The sequence below is a fragment of the Lytechinus variegatus genome, chromosome 3 (assembly GCF_018143015.1).
Source record: "Lytechinus variegatus isolate NC3 chromosome 3, Lvar_3.0, whole genome shotgun sequence".
NCBI classification, from domain to species: domain Eukaryota; kingdom Metazoa; phylum Echinodermata; class Echinoidea; order Temnopleuroida; family Toxopneustidae; genus Lytechinus; species Lytechinus variegatus.
The window spans coordinates 49,644,800-49,664,363 of record NC_054742.1 but is presented as its reverse complement, the minus strand read 5'-3'; the positions used below and the strand labels follow the sequence as shown (position 1 = coordinate 49,664,363).

At 37.6% G+C, this 19,564-nt stretch overlaps 1 protein-coding gene across 1 annotated transcript; it reads left to right on the top strand.

Moving 5' to 3' along the window:
- Window positions 1-390: 390 nt before the first annotated feature.
- LOC121411251 (acetylcholinesterase-like) lies at window positions 391-19,552 on the top strand. The gene is made up of 10 exons (XM_041603864.1): window positions 391-637; window positions 9,624-9,800; window positions 11,907-12,066; window positions 12,975-13,052; window positions 13,813-13,931; window positions 14,257-14,424; window positions 14,723-15,180; window positions 15,403-15,597; window positions 16,949-17,130; window positions 19,146-19,552. Exons 1-10 carry the CDS (start codon window positions 446-448, stop codon window positions 19,256-19,258), a joined length of 1,842 nt encoding a protein of 613 aa, XP_041459798.1. The 5' UTR covers window positions 391-445; the 3' UTR covers window positions 19,259-19,552.
- The last annotated feature ends 12 nt before the right edge of the window (window positions 19,553-19,564 follow it).

Below are 19,564 nucleotides of genomic sequence, written 5' to 3'. Positions count from 1 at the left end.
TGATTTGACTTATACAAAACAACAAAACAAAAAACGTAAATTGTGATTTGATTTATACAAAACAACAAAACAAAAAACGTAAATTGTGATTTGACTTATACGATTTAAAGAACAAAACAAAAAACGTATTCATTGGACGAAATGTAACAATTGAGCATTTCATGAAACAAGTGATTTTGACTTGAAGTTTAAAAGAAATGAAGAAGAATGATTTTGTAGGTCAGAATCTCATCCCCTTTTGATGACAGTTTTACTTGCTTTATTTTTCATGCAATCAACTTCCTTTGAAGATAAACTCCGTCTTTGATGACGATGACACACAGAAACCCAGCTCACTTATTTCCGTTTAATGCCAAGATTTTTTTATAGCTTTTTATAGCATAAGTCTTTATGTCGCATAATATGTGATATAGGCCTAAACTATAGCCACACTATTCAGGACACCATGAATCGAACGATATGGGTGCCACTCCCGTTGCTTGTGTTCTTTCTACTAAGCGGCACAGCGGTTGGAGAGGGGAGTAGTCCCAAAGTTCAAGTGCAAGAAGGAGAAGTGATAGGACGGACTGTGGTATTTAGCGAAAGCGCTTTCACCAAAATCACCAACATCACCAGCAAAAGTATTGATGTGTTTCAGGTAGGCATATATATAGTTTTTGTCTACTGTCTGTTAATTCGTGTGTTAGACCGATTCTCCACGGTCACGTTTTGTCATTAAACTGGGCTTACTTTATTTATACAATCATAATCCAAAGTCCTTTTTTCCTTGCGATCAAACAACGAGTTCACTGTATAAAGTTCATAGATTCTAGTTCATAGATTATTCAGCAAAACCCTAAAATATGCTATAGATGGAAATAATTACTAGTATTACTAGTACCTGATGATGTATAGGGTAAGGCGGGGTAAGTTGAGCATAGGGGCAAGTTGAGCCACCAGCCCTAGGCCAATAATGAACGAGTCAGACATTGTGGTGGTGTCATGTATTGATGACCCATAGCATAACCCCTAACCCCACCACATTATTTTCCACTTTGAAACAAAAAGTAGTTTATTAGAGGTAAAAGTACGAATTTTAGCCAAAAAAGTAAAAAAGAGTGTGAAATAGATAAGTACTTTATTCACACACACGTCTTTAAATATATATAGTGAAGACATGATAACAACATTGTTAGTCCAGGTATGGATCTTCATTCTTGTCATAGTTTTTTTAAAAGATGGATGCATAATATATGTGTGGATACAAATTATCGCACTGAGTTCGGACTGGGGTAAGTTGAGCCAAACAGCATGGGACAAGTTGAGCCATGGTAATTCTTATGGTAATGTATCTTAAAAAACAAACCATAAAAATCGATTGAAATGCAGGCTGAAAGGAGCAAATTTACATGACTGCTCTTTTCCTTTTAAAGGAGGTTAGTATTTATAGAGAATTAGCAAGTTAAAAGACTTCAAACAAAAAAATTGACATGCTGGTTCTCCCCCCATACATTTTGTGCGTAGTTTTTGTGACTCAACTTACCCCAGACGGTGGCACAACTTACCCCATATATGGGGCAAGTTGAGCCATTTGACGTCGGTTTTTTCAAAGGTCACGATGACTTTCAGTGTGGGGGTAGAAAGTTATATGTAGGTGGAAAAACATTTCCCAAGAATCAAATATAAAGGCACGGTACTTATTTCTACAATAGTACTATTGTCACAACTTACCCCGCCTTCCCCTATACATACATGCACACACCCTCACACACACACACCCCCCACACATGTATATATACACACATATATATATATATATGTGTATATATATATTTATTATAGAGAGAGAGAGGGCTGCGGCGTAGATGTTAACATGTCATTACAAATTCGTTATAGCCTCATCGCGGATTAGATGGCGGCTCTCAAACTCTCGAACCTGTCCCAACGACGGTGGAATGCAATCAAATGCGATGTCACAACATTCCTAGCACGTTTTGACAATGTTAACATAATTGATATCTGATTTTCTAATTCTGAATTTAATGTTATTGAATCCATTCAATACTTTTATAGAACCTAAGTTGCAAGTTTTAACTTTTTATGTACATATTGTTATTTTATGTTAACAGGACCATGGTGAAAAACAGTCAATCTTAACTTGACATCCTGTATAAAAATATTTTAATAAATAAATAATTAATATAAATTGACGCGAATCGACAGGTTGGTAAAATACTTTACATCAATCGTAGTGCCACCGTGCATGTATCTCTTTCATGAGACCGTGTTTCCTCCGTGTCAACTCCGGCACCTCCGTATGTAGTTACCGTCTTTGCGTCGTGTCTGGGAGGACAATCTGACTGCACGGATTATGGTACATGGTGTTAACACTGTCTTATTATGGACCTTGCCGTGCAAAAAAAAACATATGTAGGATGCCGTTCTGGTGAATGTTGATTTGAACATGGTCAATTTCAAACCGCCCAAACAGCCACGAATATTTAAATATGTTTAACTCGGGTTTACGATCTTTGATGGAACAGCAAATTGCTATCGGCCATGAACCGTCGTGTACACCAGGCGCGGATCCATGGGGGGGGGGGGCGAGGGGGCCTTTGCCCCCCCCCTCCTTCGGCTGAAAAAAAAGAGAGAGGGAAAGAAAGAGAAAAAGAGGGGAAGAGGGGAAAAAAGAAGAAAAAGAAGAAAGGAAGAAAAAAAGAGAGGAAAAGGGGGAAAGAAAAAAGGAAAAGAGAGAGAGGAGAGGGGGAAAAGAAGAGGGGAAAAAGAGAGAGGAAAGGGGGAAAAAAAGAAGAAAAAGGGAAGAGGGGGAAGGAAGGAAAGGAAAAGAGAGAGGAAAAGGGGAAAGAAAGAGAGGGAAAGGAAAAGGAGAAAAAAAAGAGAGAGGGGAAGAGGGGAAAGGAAGAGAAGAAAAGGAGAGAGAGGAAAAAGAGGAAAGAAAAGGAAGAAGAAAAAAAAGGGGGAGGGAGAGGGAGGAAAGAAGAGAAGAAAAAAGAGAGGGGAAAGAAAAGAAGAAGGGAAAGAAAAAAGAGAAAAAGAGGGGAAAGAAAGAGAAAAAAGAGGAAGAGGGGGAAGGAAGAGAAGAAAAAGGGAAGGAGAGGGAGAAGAAAGAGGGGGAAGAGAGAGGAAAAGGAGAAAAAAGGAAATAGAGGAAGAGGGAACAAAGAAGAGGAAAAAAGAGAGAGAAGGGGGAAGAAAAGGGGAAAGGAAGAGAAGAAAAGGGAGGGGGAGAGGGGGGAAAAGAGGAAGAGGGGAAAGAAAAGGAGAGAGAGGAAGAGGGAGGAAAGAAAAAAGAGAGGGGAAAGGAAGAGAAGAAAAGGGAGGGGAGGGGGAGAAAAAAAGAGGAAGACGGTGAAAAGATAGAGGAAAAGGGGAAAAGGAGAAAAAAGAGGAGAGGAAGAGGGGAAGGACGAGAAGAAAAAAAAGAGGAAGAGGAGGAAAGAAAATGATGTTCGAACCAAAAGGGCGCTGAAATGATGTTTGAGGGAATGTCAAAATGCTGTTCGAACTGGGGGCAGAATTGATGTTTGAACGTGGAGGGGGGGGGGTCGAATTGATGTTCGAACTAGGGGCGCCAAATTGATGTTGGACCTACATGTAGGGGCGCCGAATCGATATTCGAACTAGGAGGGCGCCGAAATGATGTTCGAAGGGATGCCAAAATGATGTTCGAACTGGGGGCCGAATTGATGTTCGAACGGGGGGGGGGGGGGCCGAAGTGATGATCGACCTACATTTAGGGGCGCCAAATTGGTATTCGAACTAGGAGGGCGCAGAAATGATGTTCGAAGGGATGTTAAAATGATGTTTGAACTGGGGCGCCAATTTATTACTCGATCTGGGGAGGGGGGCCGAAACGATGTTCGAGCTAGGGGGCGCCTATGATACTCAAACTAGGGGGGCGCCGAATTAATGTTCGAGCTAGGGGGGCGCAAAATTAATACTCGAGCTTGGGGGGATGATATTCGAACTAGGGAAGGCAAATTGAGTTCGAAGGAATGCCAAAATGATGTTCGAAGGGGGGGGGCAAATTGATGATCGACCTACATGTAGGGGCGCCGAACTGATATTCGAACTAGGAGGGCGCCGAAATGATGTTCGAAGTGGGGGCGCCAAATTGATACTCGATCTGGGGAGGGGGCCGAATCGATGTTCGAGCTAGGGGGGCGCCTATGATACTCAAACTAGGGGGGCGCCGAATTAATGTTCGAACTAGGGGGGCTCAAAATTGATACTCGAGCTAGGGGGGGGGATGATATTCGAACTAGGGAAGGCAAATTGAATTCGAAGGGATGCCAAAATGATGTTCGAACTAGGGGCCGAATTTATGTTCGAACGGGGGGGGGGGCGAATTGATGATCGACCTACATGTAGGGGCGCCAAATTAATATTCAACTAGGGGTGCCAAATTGATGTTGGACCTACATGTAGGGGCGCCGAATTGATATTCGAACTAGGAGGGCGCCGAAATGATGTTCGAAGTGGGGGCGCCAAATTGACACTTGAACTAGGGAGGGGGCCGAATCGATGTTCGAGGTAAGGGGCGCCAAATTGATACTCAAACTAGGGGGCGCCGAATTAATGTTCTAACTAGGGGGCGCAAAATTGATATACGAGCTAGGGGGCGAAATGATTTTCGAATAAAGGAAGGCAAATTGAGTTCGAAGGGATGCCAAAATGATGTTCGAAGGGGGGGGGGGCCAAATTGATGATCGACCTACATGTAGGGGCGCCGAACTGATATTGGAACTGCCGCCTTGTTGTTGGCTCATTGTTCCATATATTGAAAGTTTGAAATGCCTTGGCCCTGAGGTTTTTAGGCATGGCCTTGGGGATTGAAGCCTTGGTCTTGGGTATTAAAGCCTTGGCCTTGGAGGTTCGAGCCTTGACTACAACACTGATGGACATATTTATAGATATTATTTACAGAAATTTTGAAGTTTACTTGCAAACACTAAGAAATAAATGTTCAGAATTGAACCCCGAAAGGTTGATGCAAAATCAGCACCCTATGGGTTAAAAAACTTGAACCCCTGATTTGGGGTTCAAAAATTGAACCCTGCGGTTGGGGTTCATTTTTGCACCCTGCGGGTTCAAAATTGCACCCTAGGGGTTCAATTTGAAATTTAGGGGTACAGTTTTGAACCCGCAGGGTGCAAAAATGAACCCCAACCGCAGGGTTCAATTTTTAAACCCCAAATCAGGGGTTCAATTTTTGAACCCATAGGGTGCTGATTTTGCAAGAACCTTCGGGGTTCAATTTTGAACCTTTATTTTTTAGTGTGCAATATGTAAAAGAATAAATGATACTTTCATTGTAATGGTGAAAGTTTCGGATGCGTTTTTTATTTTTTGACGAATCGTCAAATACTCAAATAACTGAAATAACTCTTTGGTTTATATCGTTCCTATATTTTTTGTTTCATGTAGTAATGCGTAAAAGACAGCTATATACAGTTGATGATACGACACCATTCATTTCCAACCACCAGTGGGAAATCACGTTTTATTTTTTTTAACGAATTCCACTGAAAATATTACGTGGATTTACTTGGGCCTAAACTGCATTGCTATCATTTACATTTATTGTTACATCTTGAAATAGTTGATGTATACAAGATACATGGGACCTTGGAATTCATGTTTCACTAGTATTGTATGAAAAAGAGAGATAAGAACTTATCGTCCAAAATGATGCGAACTTAAGAGCATTGTTTTCATATTTATAAAGACACTGACAATAAAGTATATTTTTACATTAATTTATCTTTAGTATCTTGTATTTTTTTTATATACACCGTTTACACGCATTTTGTTTCTTTTGAAAATCTATTTGGAGTATATAAAATTTGAGCAAGATTATAAGATGCATAACCTTTTGATACTTTATATGATTGTTGCAAGAGCGGAAGAGCCAATGTTTGCTGATTAGGATTGACAAGACAACTCACTGTTTTGAATGGAATTCAAGCGAATAACAAAAGATTATATAATATATCCAAACACTTACAGATCAAAGTAGGCAGTGCACTCCCAATTAGTAAATGCTGAGTGCTGACTACTGAATCTACCTCACCGATATAATAAAAAGCATGTAAATTTATATCTTTTTCAAGAATATCTTACCCAAAATAAAATATTAATTTTCTTTCATGCAGAATATACAATTTAGTTATTGCACAACCAGTTTTCATACGCGGCGATACAGGGGCGTCATCCCCGTAAGATTTTTCAACCCCTGAAGCAAAAAGTAGAAAAGAAAAAATAATGGGAGTACCCACATGAACGAAGAATGCCTAAAATGCAAGAGAGGTTTCTGTGTGAAGTAACTGAACTAGACATTACCCATTCGGCAATGGGAGTCAATATTTCGGAACGATTATTACTTGACTTGAAATTAGGGCCCCCTAAGAAATCCTGGATCCGCGCCTGGGATCCCGCTCACATAATTCTAGCAGGGCCTACTCTGATGAGAAATTAAACGAATTGAAAGCATCAAATGGTTAAAATAGAAATCGCTCGAGTTTCCCGCTCGCATCGATTATTTTTTAAAGTGATATTACATTTATTCATGAACACATCATTATAAAACCATTATTCAATTGCCTCTTCTTCATGCATAGGCGGATCCAGGTGGGGACCCGAGGGGCCCGGACCCCCTATTGGTAGAGCAAAAAAGGGGGGAAGAAAGAAAAAGGAAGGAAAAGAAAAAATAAAAGGAGGAAGATGAATGAATAAAATAAGATGAGAGGAAGACTTGGAAAAACATTTTATGTCACTATATAAAACATAATATGTAAGCACTTTTAGAATGAATCATAAATAATGAGTACTAAAAAAATAATTCCAGGCAAAAATGATTAACTATAATTATGATATTCACAATCTGCAGGATTGCTTGAAAAAATGACAATCCCAAACTTATACTAATTGAATTAATACATTTATAAAGCAGAATTGGCATATATTTTCAAATACGAAACATGAATTCATGCAATATTATAGTATGAAGATGAAGATGATAAAGCTGAGGGTGACGGTGATATGATGATGATGTTGATGATGATTATGATGATGATGATGATAAAGGCCATGGAGATGATGGTGGTCATGATGAAGATATTGGTAATGACTAAATCGAAGGAGAAATAAATTCACGATAAAAAGGATATGACACAATTTACTTCAAATATTCTGATAATAACATAGATTTAACGTTTGCCTTAAATGAGTGAAGAGACGAAGATTGTTTTACAGACTCTGCTGGTAGAGAGTTACACAAATCTGGACCATGGTGTCTTATGGATTTCTGCGCAATAAGTAGTTTGGGGTTGATTAAATGGAAATTTGAAGAGTTACGGGTAGGGTATGAATGAATAGATGTATTCAGAGAATAAAAATTGTGGAATGAAGGTAGGTGGGAGCATGTTATTTACGTACTTAAACATAAGTAGTAAACTTTGAAGTGTATTTATGTCAAATACTGTTAGAGTCTTTAGTTTATGGAATAATGGATTTGTGTGTGATAAATATTGGGAATCAGTACAGATTCGAATTGTTTTTTCTGTAATTAAGTAAATTGTATTAAAGTTTTCCATTCTCTATGTAGAAATGTCAAAAATTTTCAGCTCGCGCTTCGCGCTCGCATTGTTTAATTGATGAAATACGTAATGTCTTCATGTCTAAATGCAAGCAGTCCTTAAAAGGCACTTTTCGATCAGTTCAAAATGTATACAAACATTTTCTGCTCGCGCTTTGCGCTCGCAATACTCATCTTTTCATGATTTAGGAAACATGAATAGAGTGTCCCGTTCTAGGTCTAAAACTAGAATTTTTCCGCTCGCACTTCGCGCTCGCATCAATTGTTTAGTTATACTGTATAGCTATGCTGTTCATGATTACAAAAACTGATTATTAATTTTTCCATTCTTTATGTAGAAATGTCAAAAATTTTCAGCTCGCGCTTCGCGCTCGCATTATTTGATTAATGAAATATGTAATGTCTTCATGTCTAAATGCAAGCAGTCCTTAAAAGGCACTTTTCGATCAGTTCAAAACGTATACAAACATTTTCTGCTCGCGCTTTGCGCTCGAATTATTAATGTAGGAAGATCCCCTCTTACTCATCTTTTTCATGATTTAGGAAACATGAATAGAGTTTCCCGTTCTAGGTCTAAAACTAGAATTTTTCCGCTCGCACTTCGAGCTCGCATCAATTGTTTAGTTATACTGTATAGCTGTCCTGTTCATGATTACAAAAACTGATTATTAATTTTTCCATTCTTTATGTAGAAATGTCAAAAATTTTCAGCTCGCGCTTCGCGCTCGCATTATTTGATTGTTGAAATATATAACGTCTTCATGGCTAACTGTATGCAGTCTTTAACAGGACTGGTAGGCCTACGTTTCCAATCAGTTCAAAACGTTTATCAAAAAATTATACTCGCGCTTCGCGTTCGCAGTATTGCAGGCACATCTTTTTTCAGAATGTTCAAATTTTAGGAAAAAATACATACAATTTCAAAAAAAATTGCTCGCGCTTCGCGCAGTCATTATAAAATAAGGATTATATTATACATTTATGTTGATTTAAAGAATAAAGCTAAGAGGTGACTTATAGGACTACCCCCTTCAAAGAAACAAACGAAAAAAAACATCTTCGAGCGGCCGATCGGGGAAAATGTGGCTGAAAAAATATTTCCGGGCCCCTTTATTGGCGAAGGCTGAATCCGTCCCTGATTCATGTGCCTATGAAATAAGATAATTCAACATGCATTTAAGGCACTTATGATTGCCTAGGGAGAGGGAGGGGCCGCCATTGGCGGCGGAAGCCAAAAGATTTAGGGGGTGTGCACCTGAATTTTTGGGATGGACACAGGTAAAAAATTGGACAAGCACCCCCAAAAAGGTTATCAACCTAAATTTTAGGAGTTGCTAAACCAAAAATTTTTGACAAGCAAAAAAAAAAAAAAAAGGCCATCAACCTGGGGGGGGGGGACAACACACGTTTCAGGGGAGTCCACGTGAATTTAGGGGGGAACCAGGAAAACAAATTGCCCAGCTCCCCTCCCCCCCAAAAAAATTATCAAAAACAAATTTAGGGGGGACCGTCCCCCCACCTAAAATTTAGGAAGGGACACGTCCCCCCAGCTTCCGCCGCCTATGGGGGCCGCCATTTTTCCGAAAAGTACACAGGGGCGCCAAAATCAGGTCGAATTTGGGCCCCCCTCCCTTCGAAATCCTGGATCCGCGCCTGGTGTACACCGATGGTGCGTGACCGCCTCCCAAACAAAGAAGTGATATACTATATGGTTCGAGTGATTTTTATGATAGCGGTTGCATAACTTTTCCTAACCGATAGTGAGTAATTTTCAATTGATATCACCTCACTGAGATCACACGAAAGGAAATATATTTACACAAGAGATAATAGAGATAAAAATAAACCCAGTTCATGTATAATTGCTGTAGGGTAGTAGTCTAATAAGGACGTAAACAAATTGATCTTTATAGTTCGGGTAGAGAAATCTTATTATTTTTCGTATTTGGTCTGTTTTTATACATTTTCTTTAAGAAACCGAAATAAAATTGTTTCCTCTCACGCCCCTTTTGCATCTGATACCAAGGGTATACCTTACGCTGAACCACCAGAACGCTTCAAGGTACCTGTCCCAAAGAAACCCTGGGAAGGAGTATGGAACGCCACATCTTTCACTTCGAGTTGCAGTCAAGACCCTCATCTTTACTATCCACCATCGTCCGAAGACTGTTTGTATCTCAATGTGTACGTGCAAAACCCAAAGGTATGTAATCCAACCTCATGGTAGGTTGAGCCTGTCAGCCCGACATCAGAGCTTTCCAAAGAAGAAAAAAGGCATATTAAATGGGTCGTGTAAATGACCAACGTGTGTTATGTCAATGTATGAATTATATATTTCTTTAAGCATACTCGAAGCTCTTAGTTAGAAATTACCATAAAACAACATACTTAAGAAAAGCATAGCACTGAAAAAATAAAATAAGAAAGTTATGATATTTTAAAGTTTCGCATAATTTCACGAAACAGTTATATGCACATACTGGCTGGTATGCAAATGAGACTGATGACGTCATCCACTCACTATTTCCTTTGTATTTTATTATATGAAATATGAAATATTATGATTTTAGTGTCAAGTGAAGCAACGATGATTTCTCCCTGAACATGTGGAATTAGCAATGTTTGATACTATATGGTTCAGTCAAGTTGGTCCTTATTGTTAAATCTGTAAAAAAATGAAATATTGTATAATTCAAACGATAAAAAACAAAAGAAATAGTGAGTCATGGACATCCTCGAATGACTCATTTAAAATGTCATAAATTTCTTACTTTACATCCGATTTTAATGAAATTTTCAGCAATATGCTGGTTTAATTTTTCTCTATTTATTCAAATCAACATTTTGCCTGGGGTGGACTTGACCTTTTAAAAAATAAGAATCCTGATTCGCATTAACAACATTCATGTACTATCAAGTGCGATGCAGTACGAGTTTGTTCATTCAAAATTCCTCTCATATCCCTCATCATTTCATGCATTAAAAATACAAACAATAATTTGGTTCATGACATAATGTGTGGATTTGATAAGATGATATTATTGCAACACACCAGTAATAATAATTATTATAATAATAATTATTCATATCAACTAATTCGATATGGACGTTGAACGCCGTAATTTTGGCAGCTAGCACACTTGTCCGCTTGTTACACGGAGCATTATACTGGGGACAAGTTATCACCTGGAAATAAATACACAAATCGTTTTTATCCATAAATAATTTATTTAAGGATTCAAATGAATATTAGAATGACTATGTAGACTTAAAGAACGGATCTTTAAAAATGTTGCACATTATCAATTTCGTCCAAACAAACACACATATAATTTACGACCTTGCTTCATGTATCAATATCCCTTAAAGGTCAAGTCCATCTCAGAAAAATGTTGATTTGAATCAGTAGAGAAAAATCAGACAAGCGCAATGCTGAAAATTTCATCAAAATCGGATGTAAAATAAGAAAGTTATGACATTTCAAAGTTTCGCTTATTTTTCACAAAATAGTTATGTGAACGAGTCAGTTACATCCAAATGAGAGAGTTGATGATGTCACTCACAATTTCTTTTGTTTTTTATTGTTTGAATTATACAATATTTCAATTTTTACGAATTTGACAATTAGGACCTCCTTGCCTAGACCACAAAATGTTACTATAATGGAATTTCACGTGTTCCGGGAGGAATGAAACTTTATTTCACATGACAATGTCGAGAAAATCTAAATATATCATATTTCATATAATAAAATACAAAAGAAATAGTGAGTGAGTGATGTCATCAGTTCCCTCATTTGCATACCGCCGAGATGTGCATATAACTGTTTTGTGAAATGAAGCGAAACTTTAAAATGTCATAACTTTCTTATGTTACATCCGATTTTGATGAATTTTTCAGCGTTATGCTTGTTGGATTTTTCTCTTTTTATTCAAATCAAGTTTTTGTTGGGGTGAACTTGTCCTTTAATAAAGAAACTGAAAAAGCAATAAATATTGGTATACTGTGATGGATATATTCGTATGAAGATTCAATGTTTGTCAAGACGAGCGGATATTCAATAGTTTATCCCTTGTAAATATTTGCATTTATATCGACAAACATTGATACAATTTTGACGAAATGCACACTACAAATGTGCAAGTCATGATCATGAAAAACGGTCGAGTTGGGTGAGGATATAGGTGAGCTTTAACACCTCCTGTATAATACTGATACCAATATCGACACCAAATGTTATGAATGATTACAATATTTTCATAATTATGACGGGCCAATAACCCCTTTTCATTTCTTCTTATAAAACCAGCCCTCTCAAGCAGCTGTTCTGGTGTGGATCCATGGGGGTTCAATTGAAATAGGCACATCGATGACATGGGATTTTTATGGACTGCCATTGGTTGCTGTGAGTGACGTCATTCTCGTCACACTTAACTACCGGCTTGGGATATTTTCACAATTCACCACTCGTATGTATATTGATGTCACCTCTAAAATACTTTTCAGAAATAGGACAAATGTGAGCCGCATCTGTTTTACTATGTTTATTAGTTTTTAATGGCAAACATGCACTGCAGGAAGGATATGACATCTTGTGGCTCTATAATCGGAATAATAAATCGATTCTTTATTGCCGAATAAACTTCGGTCAATATTGGTAAATCGGTAATAATAATAGTAATAACCACCATCTTCATAATAATTTGGATAAAAGTAATTTTTCGAAAATTACATAACAAAATAAGGTTTAAAGGATAGGCCTATAATGATTATCTGAAAATCAAAAGCTTCATAGAAAGGAAATTCAATCGGTTATTGAACAACTCATGTGAAAATACAAGATAAGACACAGAATGATAAAAGATTGAAGGAAATTATATAAAATATTATTTAAAATAAAGCGAAATCATTAATTCTAAGTTGGTAACTTTGTTAATAGATTATTACAAGTTGTCATGGAGAATCTCCCATTTATTTCAGAACAGTGATACGTTGATTGCGCATTGCAATATATCCTTATTTAAAAAAAGAATACATATCGTTCTGAGAATAGATTTTGGGAAGATGCTGAAATGAAACATTTTTTCCCTACCCTTTATCACAATCACATTAATATGCCCAATTTTAAATCTTAATCCGTATAGTGATTACAACTCATAAAATTTCATAAGGTTTTTCTTTCAAACTTTCAACTCTCAGCCCTTTGATATTTTCAATTTGTTTCTTTCAGTTTTGATTTAATTCTCATCTAGTGGGGGATCCACCTATACCTTGGTAGTAGGAATTATTCTAAAAACATACTGCCCTAAATTCATTGAAATGTATAGGAAAAAATGTGTCATAAGCTATCTCCATATTTGTTTATCATTATGTCAAGGAGACAATGAAGCCATTGGAAACCTTGCCCTGTTCGATCAAGTGCTGGCCCTTAAATGGGTCAACAACAACATTGCAGGTACGCCTACTTCAAAATGATTTCATATAGTTATTTGTTTGTTTTTTATCATTGGTTTATATGCAATTAATACATATATATTTGAGACATTGACAACAAACCCAATTTATTTTTGAAAAATAGCATTTACCACAAATTGATTGTTTGAATTAACTCTTTGCACGCTGAATTAATTTTGGGGGATAATAATGAAAATTGTTTCCATGTTATTTTCTTTAATTCAAGATATCCATATTGCAATATTGATACTTATTATCATTATATAGATGTTATCCAAGAACTATTGCCTTTTATTAGCTTATCTAATTGAAGGTAGGGGAGAAAATTAATTATTACGATTGTTAAATTTAATTGTATGATATTGCAAAATTGCAACATCAGCGTGCAAAGTGTTAAACAAGGTTGGTGCGGTTTTATTCACGATTAGATATGAAAAATATATTCATTGTATGATAATCAAGAATTAACATCTAAACATAACAATAAATGCAGTACAAAATATAAAACTTATATCATCGGGATAACCCATTTCAAATTGTCTATGAATAGTCAATCTGTTCTTTCCGGGTCCCTTAGAAATCATTGAATAGTTGAAAAGAGACTGTATTTTGCAACAGACTTTTAAAATAATTTTTCATCTTTATTTAAATTGAATAAAATTCGAATTCTCACATAGAGTATGAAGTTTTCAATTGTATCCACGTTCACTTGAGTGCTAGCATGGTTAATGGTTAATATACTAAATTTTTGTTATCTGTAGCATTTGGAGGAGACCCAAGCAGGATAACTATATTTGGAGTGAGCTCAGGTGCTAGTAGTGTCAGTCTTCACCTCTTGTCTAAGCTCAGCCGAGGATTATTCAGCCAGGCCATCATACAGGTAGATGTTATGTTTTCGCGAACATATACATGTTATATGTAACATGCATAAGGTGTAAGCAGAATTTTACTTCGGTTTCCATCACAATTTACGTTCGACTACGAATTCTCTGAAAAAATCCTGGTATCGTCTCATGGAAGATGTAGATGCAGATAATTGATGCACATCATCAGAGATATTTGTGTTGGTTTGTACCACATTGTATGCTCTGCTTCATGTTGTTTAGAACGTTTTAATCTTTGGGCGATAAAAGAACCGTTACAGCGATTTGACGTGTTGACCGATCACGTATCAGCTGTCTCTTGTGTTCATATCACTTTTATAGAGTGGATCATCACTGACGAATTGGGCCTTCTTTGATGACAAGACAACAGACCTTAGAAACGCATTTGATCTTGGCCGAGCAATGGATTGTGACGTCACCAACACTTCTACGTTAGTGTCATGTTTAACAGCAAAGCCGGCTGACGACCTTCGCAGGAGAGCAAAACAGGTACCTATTTTAAAATACATTTTGTCACGTAGACTTCTCGTGATATTCATGCTGCCAACTTGAATCATATAAGAAATCAAAGAAAAAAATCTTGATAAAAGTCACTTTCCTTTTAATTCCATATTATAGTAAGGTATCTATTTTTTTCATTCTACAGGAAATAAATACAAATAGGTGCAAAGAACCTACAGAAATACCTTTGCACAGCAACTGTTAACAGATGGTAGTGTATCGGACATGTTAAAAACATATTTTAACAGCAACAGTAATATTACATGTGATTTCCCAATTTCTCTAGATATATAGTTCATATACTGCAATGCACCTTGATGGTACATTTCTTGAAGACACGCCCACTGCAATTTACGAAGCTGGAGATTTTGCTCACGTACCCGTCATCATAGGCTTCGGTAAAGATGAAGGAACGATGATACCGTTCCGCAGCTTTCCCAAATACACGGGAAATCCACATCCACCATTCATCAATAAAACAACATTTAATGCCTTTGCCAAAAGCTCAATTTCCTTACTTCTATTACCGGATGGGGCTAACATTGCCCCCCTGATGGATGCTGTATCCCATGAGTACACCGACTGGTCGCAGGCGGACGATCCCAATGCAGACTACTACCAGGCTCTGGTCGACATGTCTGGTGACATCATTTTCAGCTGCCCTGCCGATGCTCAGCTACGTTTCCACACCGGCTTTGGGGACAAGACTTTCGCCTATTTCTTCACGCATGCTCCATACGCCACGTAAGTCTGTTCTCATGATAAATTGCCATGAAGATAATTTAAATAACACTATGATAACGTTTATAACTGTAATGAGGTTTGTATATACGGGGTGAACACAATAAGCATAAACACAACCATTGAAGAAGAGTAAGCATGGAATATTTTAACTCTAAATAATCTGAAAGATTATCTATACAGAGAATACCCAGAACGTTTATGTTTCCAATCTTTAACATTCAGGAGCTACGCCCAGGTTGGAGATATCGTTCCTTTTACTCCATGGGTCAATGCAGGGCATGCGGAGGAACTGATGTTTGTGTTTGGGATGCCTTTCATTGAGGAACTTGCAGACATCCACGGTACCAACATGACAGACGAAGAACGGGCACTCTCAGTGAAAATAATGACAATGTGGTCCAACTTTGCGAAATATGGGTATGATATTGTATGTGTTATCCAGAAAATAGAGAACAGTTTTGAGGTCGTTTAGAAGAAAAAACCTTGTATTAGTATGTGGAATATTGTATGAACATTATAAGTGAAAACTAAACTATTATGTAATTTTGTTTAAGGATGAATTTTTAACATAGGCTCATACGATGTGAGAAACAGTAAAGAGCATTGAATTGGGACACTCAAGGAAATTTATTCACCAACCAAAATGTGTACTGAATCCTGAGTCTGTGTACGCATTTAGTAGCGTGTGAGTGTGTCATACTCACTGATTACCCATTTTATAGACTCTAATACAGTTAACATGTATTAGAGTCTGTCGTCTCATGCCCAGGCAACAACCAAACTCTTTGCTGATGACTACCTACTCTACGCAAGATTCAATCTCAGGATGATACCAACAAAATCCAAGAGGACCTTGACTATTTGCAGAAGTGGGATTCAGACTGGCTTATGACACTCATTCCTCAGAGGTGTCAGAGTGTTCAGTAATCAACAAGCGGAAACCACTAAACAATACAAACTCAATTCATGATCAGCCTTTACAAAAGGTCAGCTCTGCTAATTATCTTGGTGTTCATATTCATCAGAACATGAAGTGGAACCACCATGTTAGCATGGTCACCAAGAAGGCCAACTCTGCACGTGTCTTCTTGCCACGTAACCTGCTCTAAGGTCCAAGAAGCGTAAAGGTACCATGATAAAAATCTCTCCTCAGGCCTGTCCTGGAATATGGATGTGAAGTGTGGGGCCCCTTCGCCAAGGATAACACCCGGAAGCTGGAGATGGTGCAGCGACGACATACTAGATAGGAGTTCATCATCGCACTAGTTGTGTCACCGATATGCTATGACAGCTAGAGTGGCCCACACTTGAAGAGAGAAAAGAGAGAAATGCCCAGTTCAAGGTGGTGATGGTTAATATCTTGGTAAACGCAATTGGTGATGTACCGACGATACAGTACTTCCACCATGCAGGCTGCTACGTCCACCTTGCTTCGTGGTCATCAGATGAGGTTACACGTTCCACATGCTCGCGCTGTTGGTTATCAGAAAAATTTAATTCCTGATGCCATTAGACTGGAATATTTCCCTGCCATTATTGTGAACTGCACTTCAGTAGCTTGCTCCAAGGCTGAGGTGCAGAAAAGCCAACTGCGCTGAGACTACGCTGATTCCTTTTAACCGCACGTATGTAGAATAGATCTTCCACACACTGTACATACTCTTGCACAATTATACAAGTACGATGATACACCAAATTGGTGGATTTTACTTTCACGGATGATTATGATGATGATCATCATAATCTATTTATTGTTTTATTTCACCAGGGACCCTAGCAAATATTCTTCCAGTGACAGCCCCAGTCAAGGCGAGTTCAGATGGCCGATGTACACCATTCCTGATCTGAGCTTCAAAGAATTATCACTAGACTTAGATGTTGGTAGAGCTAAGAGAGCTAGACAATGTCATTTGCTCAACAGTTATATCCCTCAGCTTGCACAGGTTACAGGTAAGAAGTGATGTGAATCATAGCCTACTTATACAGACATAAAAAGAATAAACACGAATACATAAAAAACTACAAGGTGAACTTTACCTTTATTTATGGAATTTGGGAAATCTAAAAAAGAAAAATTAAACAGTGTATCAAAATATGTATTCAATGCTATTATCATTCATGAAGAGGAGAAATATCCTTCTTTCGGCTTGGAATACTATTTTTTTAAAAGTTCACAATGTAGAAAATGAGAAACCCGGATTCCTGACACTGTGTTCTTCTTGATCTGAAATATATGAAACACATAGACACTTAAAATGTTGGGCAACATACTGTCCACTGTGTTGGGTAATGTATGTTGGTAATATATATATATATATATATATATTCTGGGCAATTATCATCCAATCGAACAAATTTATTAGCCAATTTATTAGTTTTTATTATCCTATTTGGACAGATTAAAAAATAGTTGTGTGCATGGATATTATGTTGCCAAGGGTTGGTTAAAAGTTGGGCATTTTTTGCCCAAATATTTCAAGAGTGTACGACTAATATAGCTTCATAACGTATCATATTTCAACTATATAACGATCTAGTGTTCTTTTTAAACAATATATGCCAAACTATTTACTGATTTAAACAGCAACAGGAATAAATAGGGAGCAAATGTCATTGAACTGCAAATGAATTTATGAAAATCCAATGCATTAAACACTCTCCGTGAAGATATCGAGTAATCAGTTACTCTGCATTTTTGGGCAATTTATAAATACTTTGATAACCCTTAATTATTTAATAAATTGAATAGCCAAATATGTCATGATTTACGTCAAAATGGTTACATACTATGAGTAAAAGCATATAACTCTACATCTTTATTTGACAGTAGAACCCTACAATCTCAAAATTTTCTGTCTATCGTAACCACTGCTGAACTTCATGGATAGCATTGTGGAAGAGCCGAGTTGTAGTGGTTCTTACTCTCGCCTTGTAAACAGTAGTCCACGTCCTGGACGATTTTTACTGATTGGGCAAACCATAACCAACACACACACGCCCTCCACTGATTCATTTACCCCAGTGATTCAACTTACCCACTGATTCACTTTCCCCGAAAAAAAAAAAAATGTTGTTTCATATGACTATTCAGGGTGTGTGTATGCGTGTACTGTTATGGGGTTGTAGTGTGCTGGGTGTTTGGTAGTCGTGTCGTACAAAATAACAACAGTCCAGGAGGTGGACTATGTAAACAGAGGGTCGTGTGTTTGAATCCCAGCATGGTCTGGTGTCCTTTGGCAAGGCGTTAATCCACACTTTGCCACTCACGACCCAGGTGCTAAATGTGTACCCAGTAGGATGTGAAAGTCAAAGTAGCTTGTCCAGTACTGTGTGCGCCTCACCGGCGATTGACTGGAATACTCCCCAGGGAGTGGAGGATGTGCACACATAGTGTGCGGGAATGACTGATTGAATCCGATGACCGGGGTAATAAAGCGCTTACACACGTCGTTCTGATGTATTAAGCGCATATAATAATAATAGCCAATTTTTATATAGCGCTTTTCCCAGAATGGCCCAAAGCGCTTTACAGCATATTATTACCCCGGTCATTGGATTTATTTCAATCCCGCACGAAAAGTACACAATTTCCACTCCCTGGGGAGCATTCCTTGCATTCATCGCAGCCTCATTATGGCGCTGGCAAATTCAAACATACAATATTTTTCGCATCCTACCGGGTACCCATTTAGCACCTGGGTCGAGAGTGGCAAAGTGTGGATTAACGCCTTGCCAAAGGACGCTAGACCGCAGTGGGATTCGAACAAAAGACCCTCTATTTACAAGACGAGAGTCAGAACCACTACACCACGGCTCTTCCTCAAAAGTGGATATAAAAGCGGATTGTCATTATTATTATTATGGATACTGGTAACAAAATAATGTCATTTGTACATAAATCAATACCTAATTCGTCGGCACAAGTATTCACATTTCATCTCCTTGTGGGGTTTCTTACTATGCAGGTGACGAAGATCCAAGTGTCCGCGAATGGAAAGAGCATTTCAACGAATGGCAAATAAGCATGGCAGAATGGAGAAAACAATTCGATGATTATAATTCGAAGAAAACATGCTAGAATCTAGATATGAATTCAATATAACGTTAAAACTGAGATCAAATTACATTATGACAATCTCTGCGCATCTTACCCTTTTAGAATTAATACACTGTGAACCAACATAAGAATTATGATTATTAGTGATTTGTTTATCCTTACGAACAGTACTGTACTGATTCATATATATCTGTACCAGGACAATTGTTTTCATGGTATGTCCTGTTTGTTATTATGCCAATTAATTGAAATGAAATGAACAGGTTTTCCACAACAAATTGTTTTCCATCTAATTGTTGCTGTTATTGTTTTAGCTTACAAATAGAA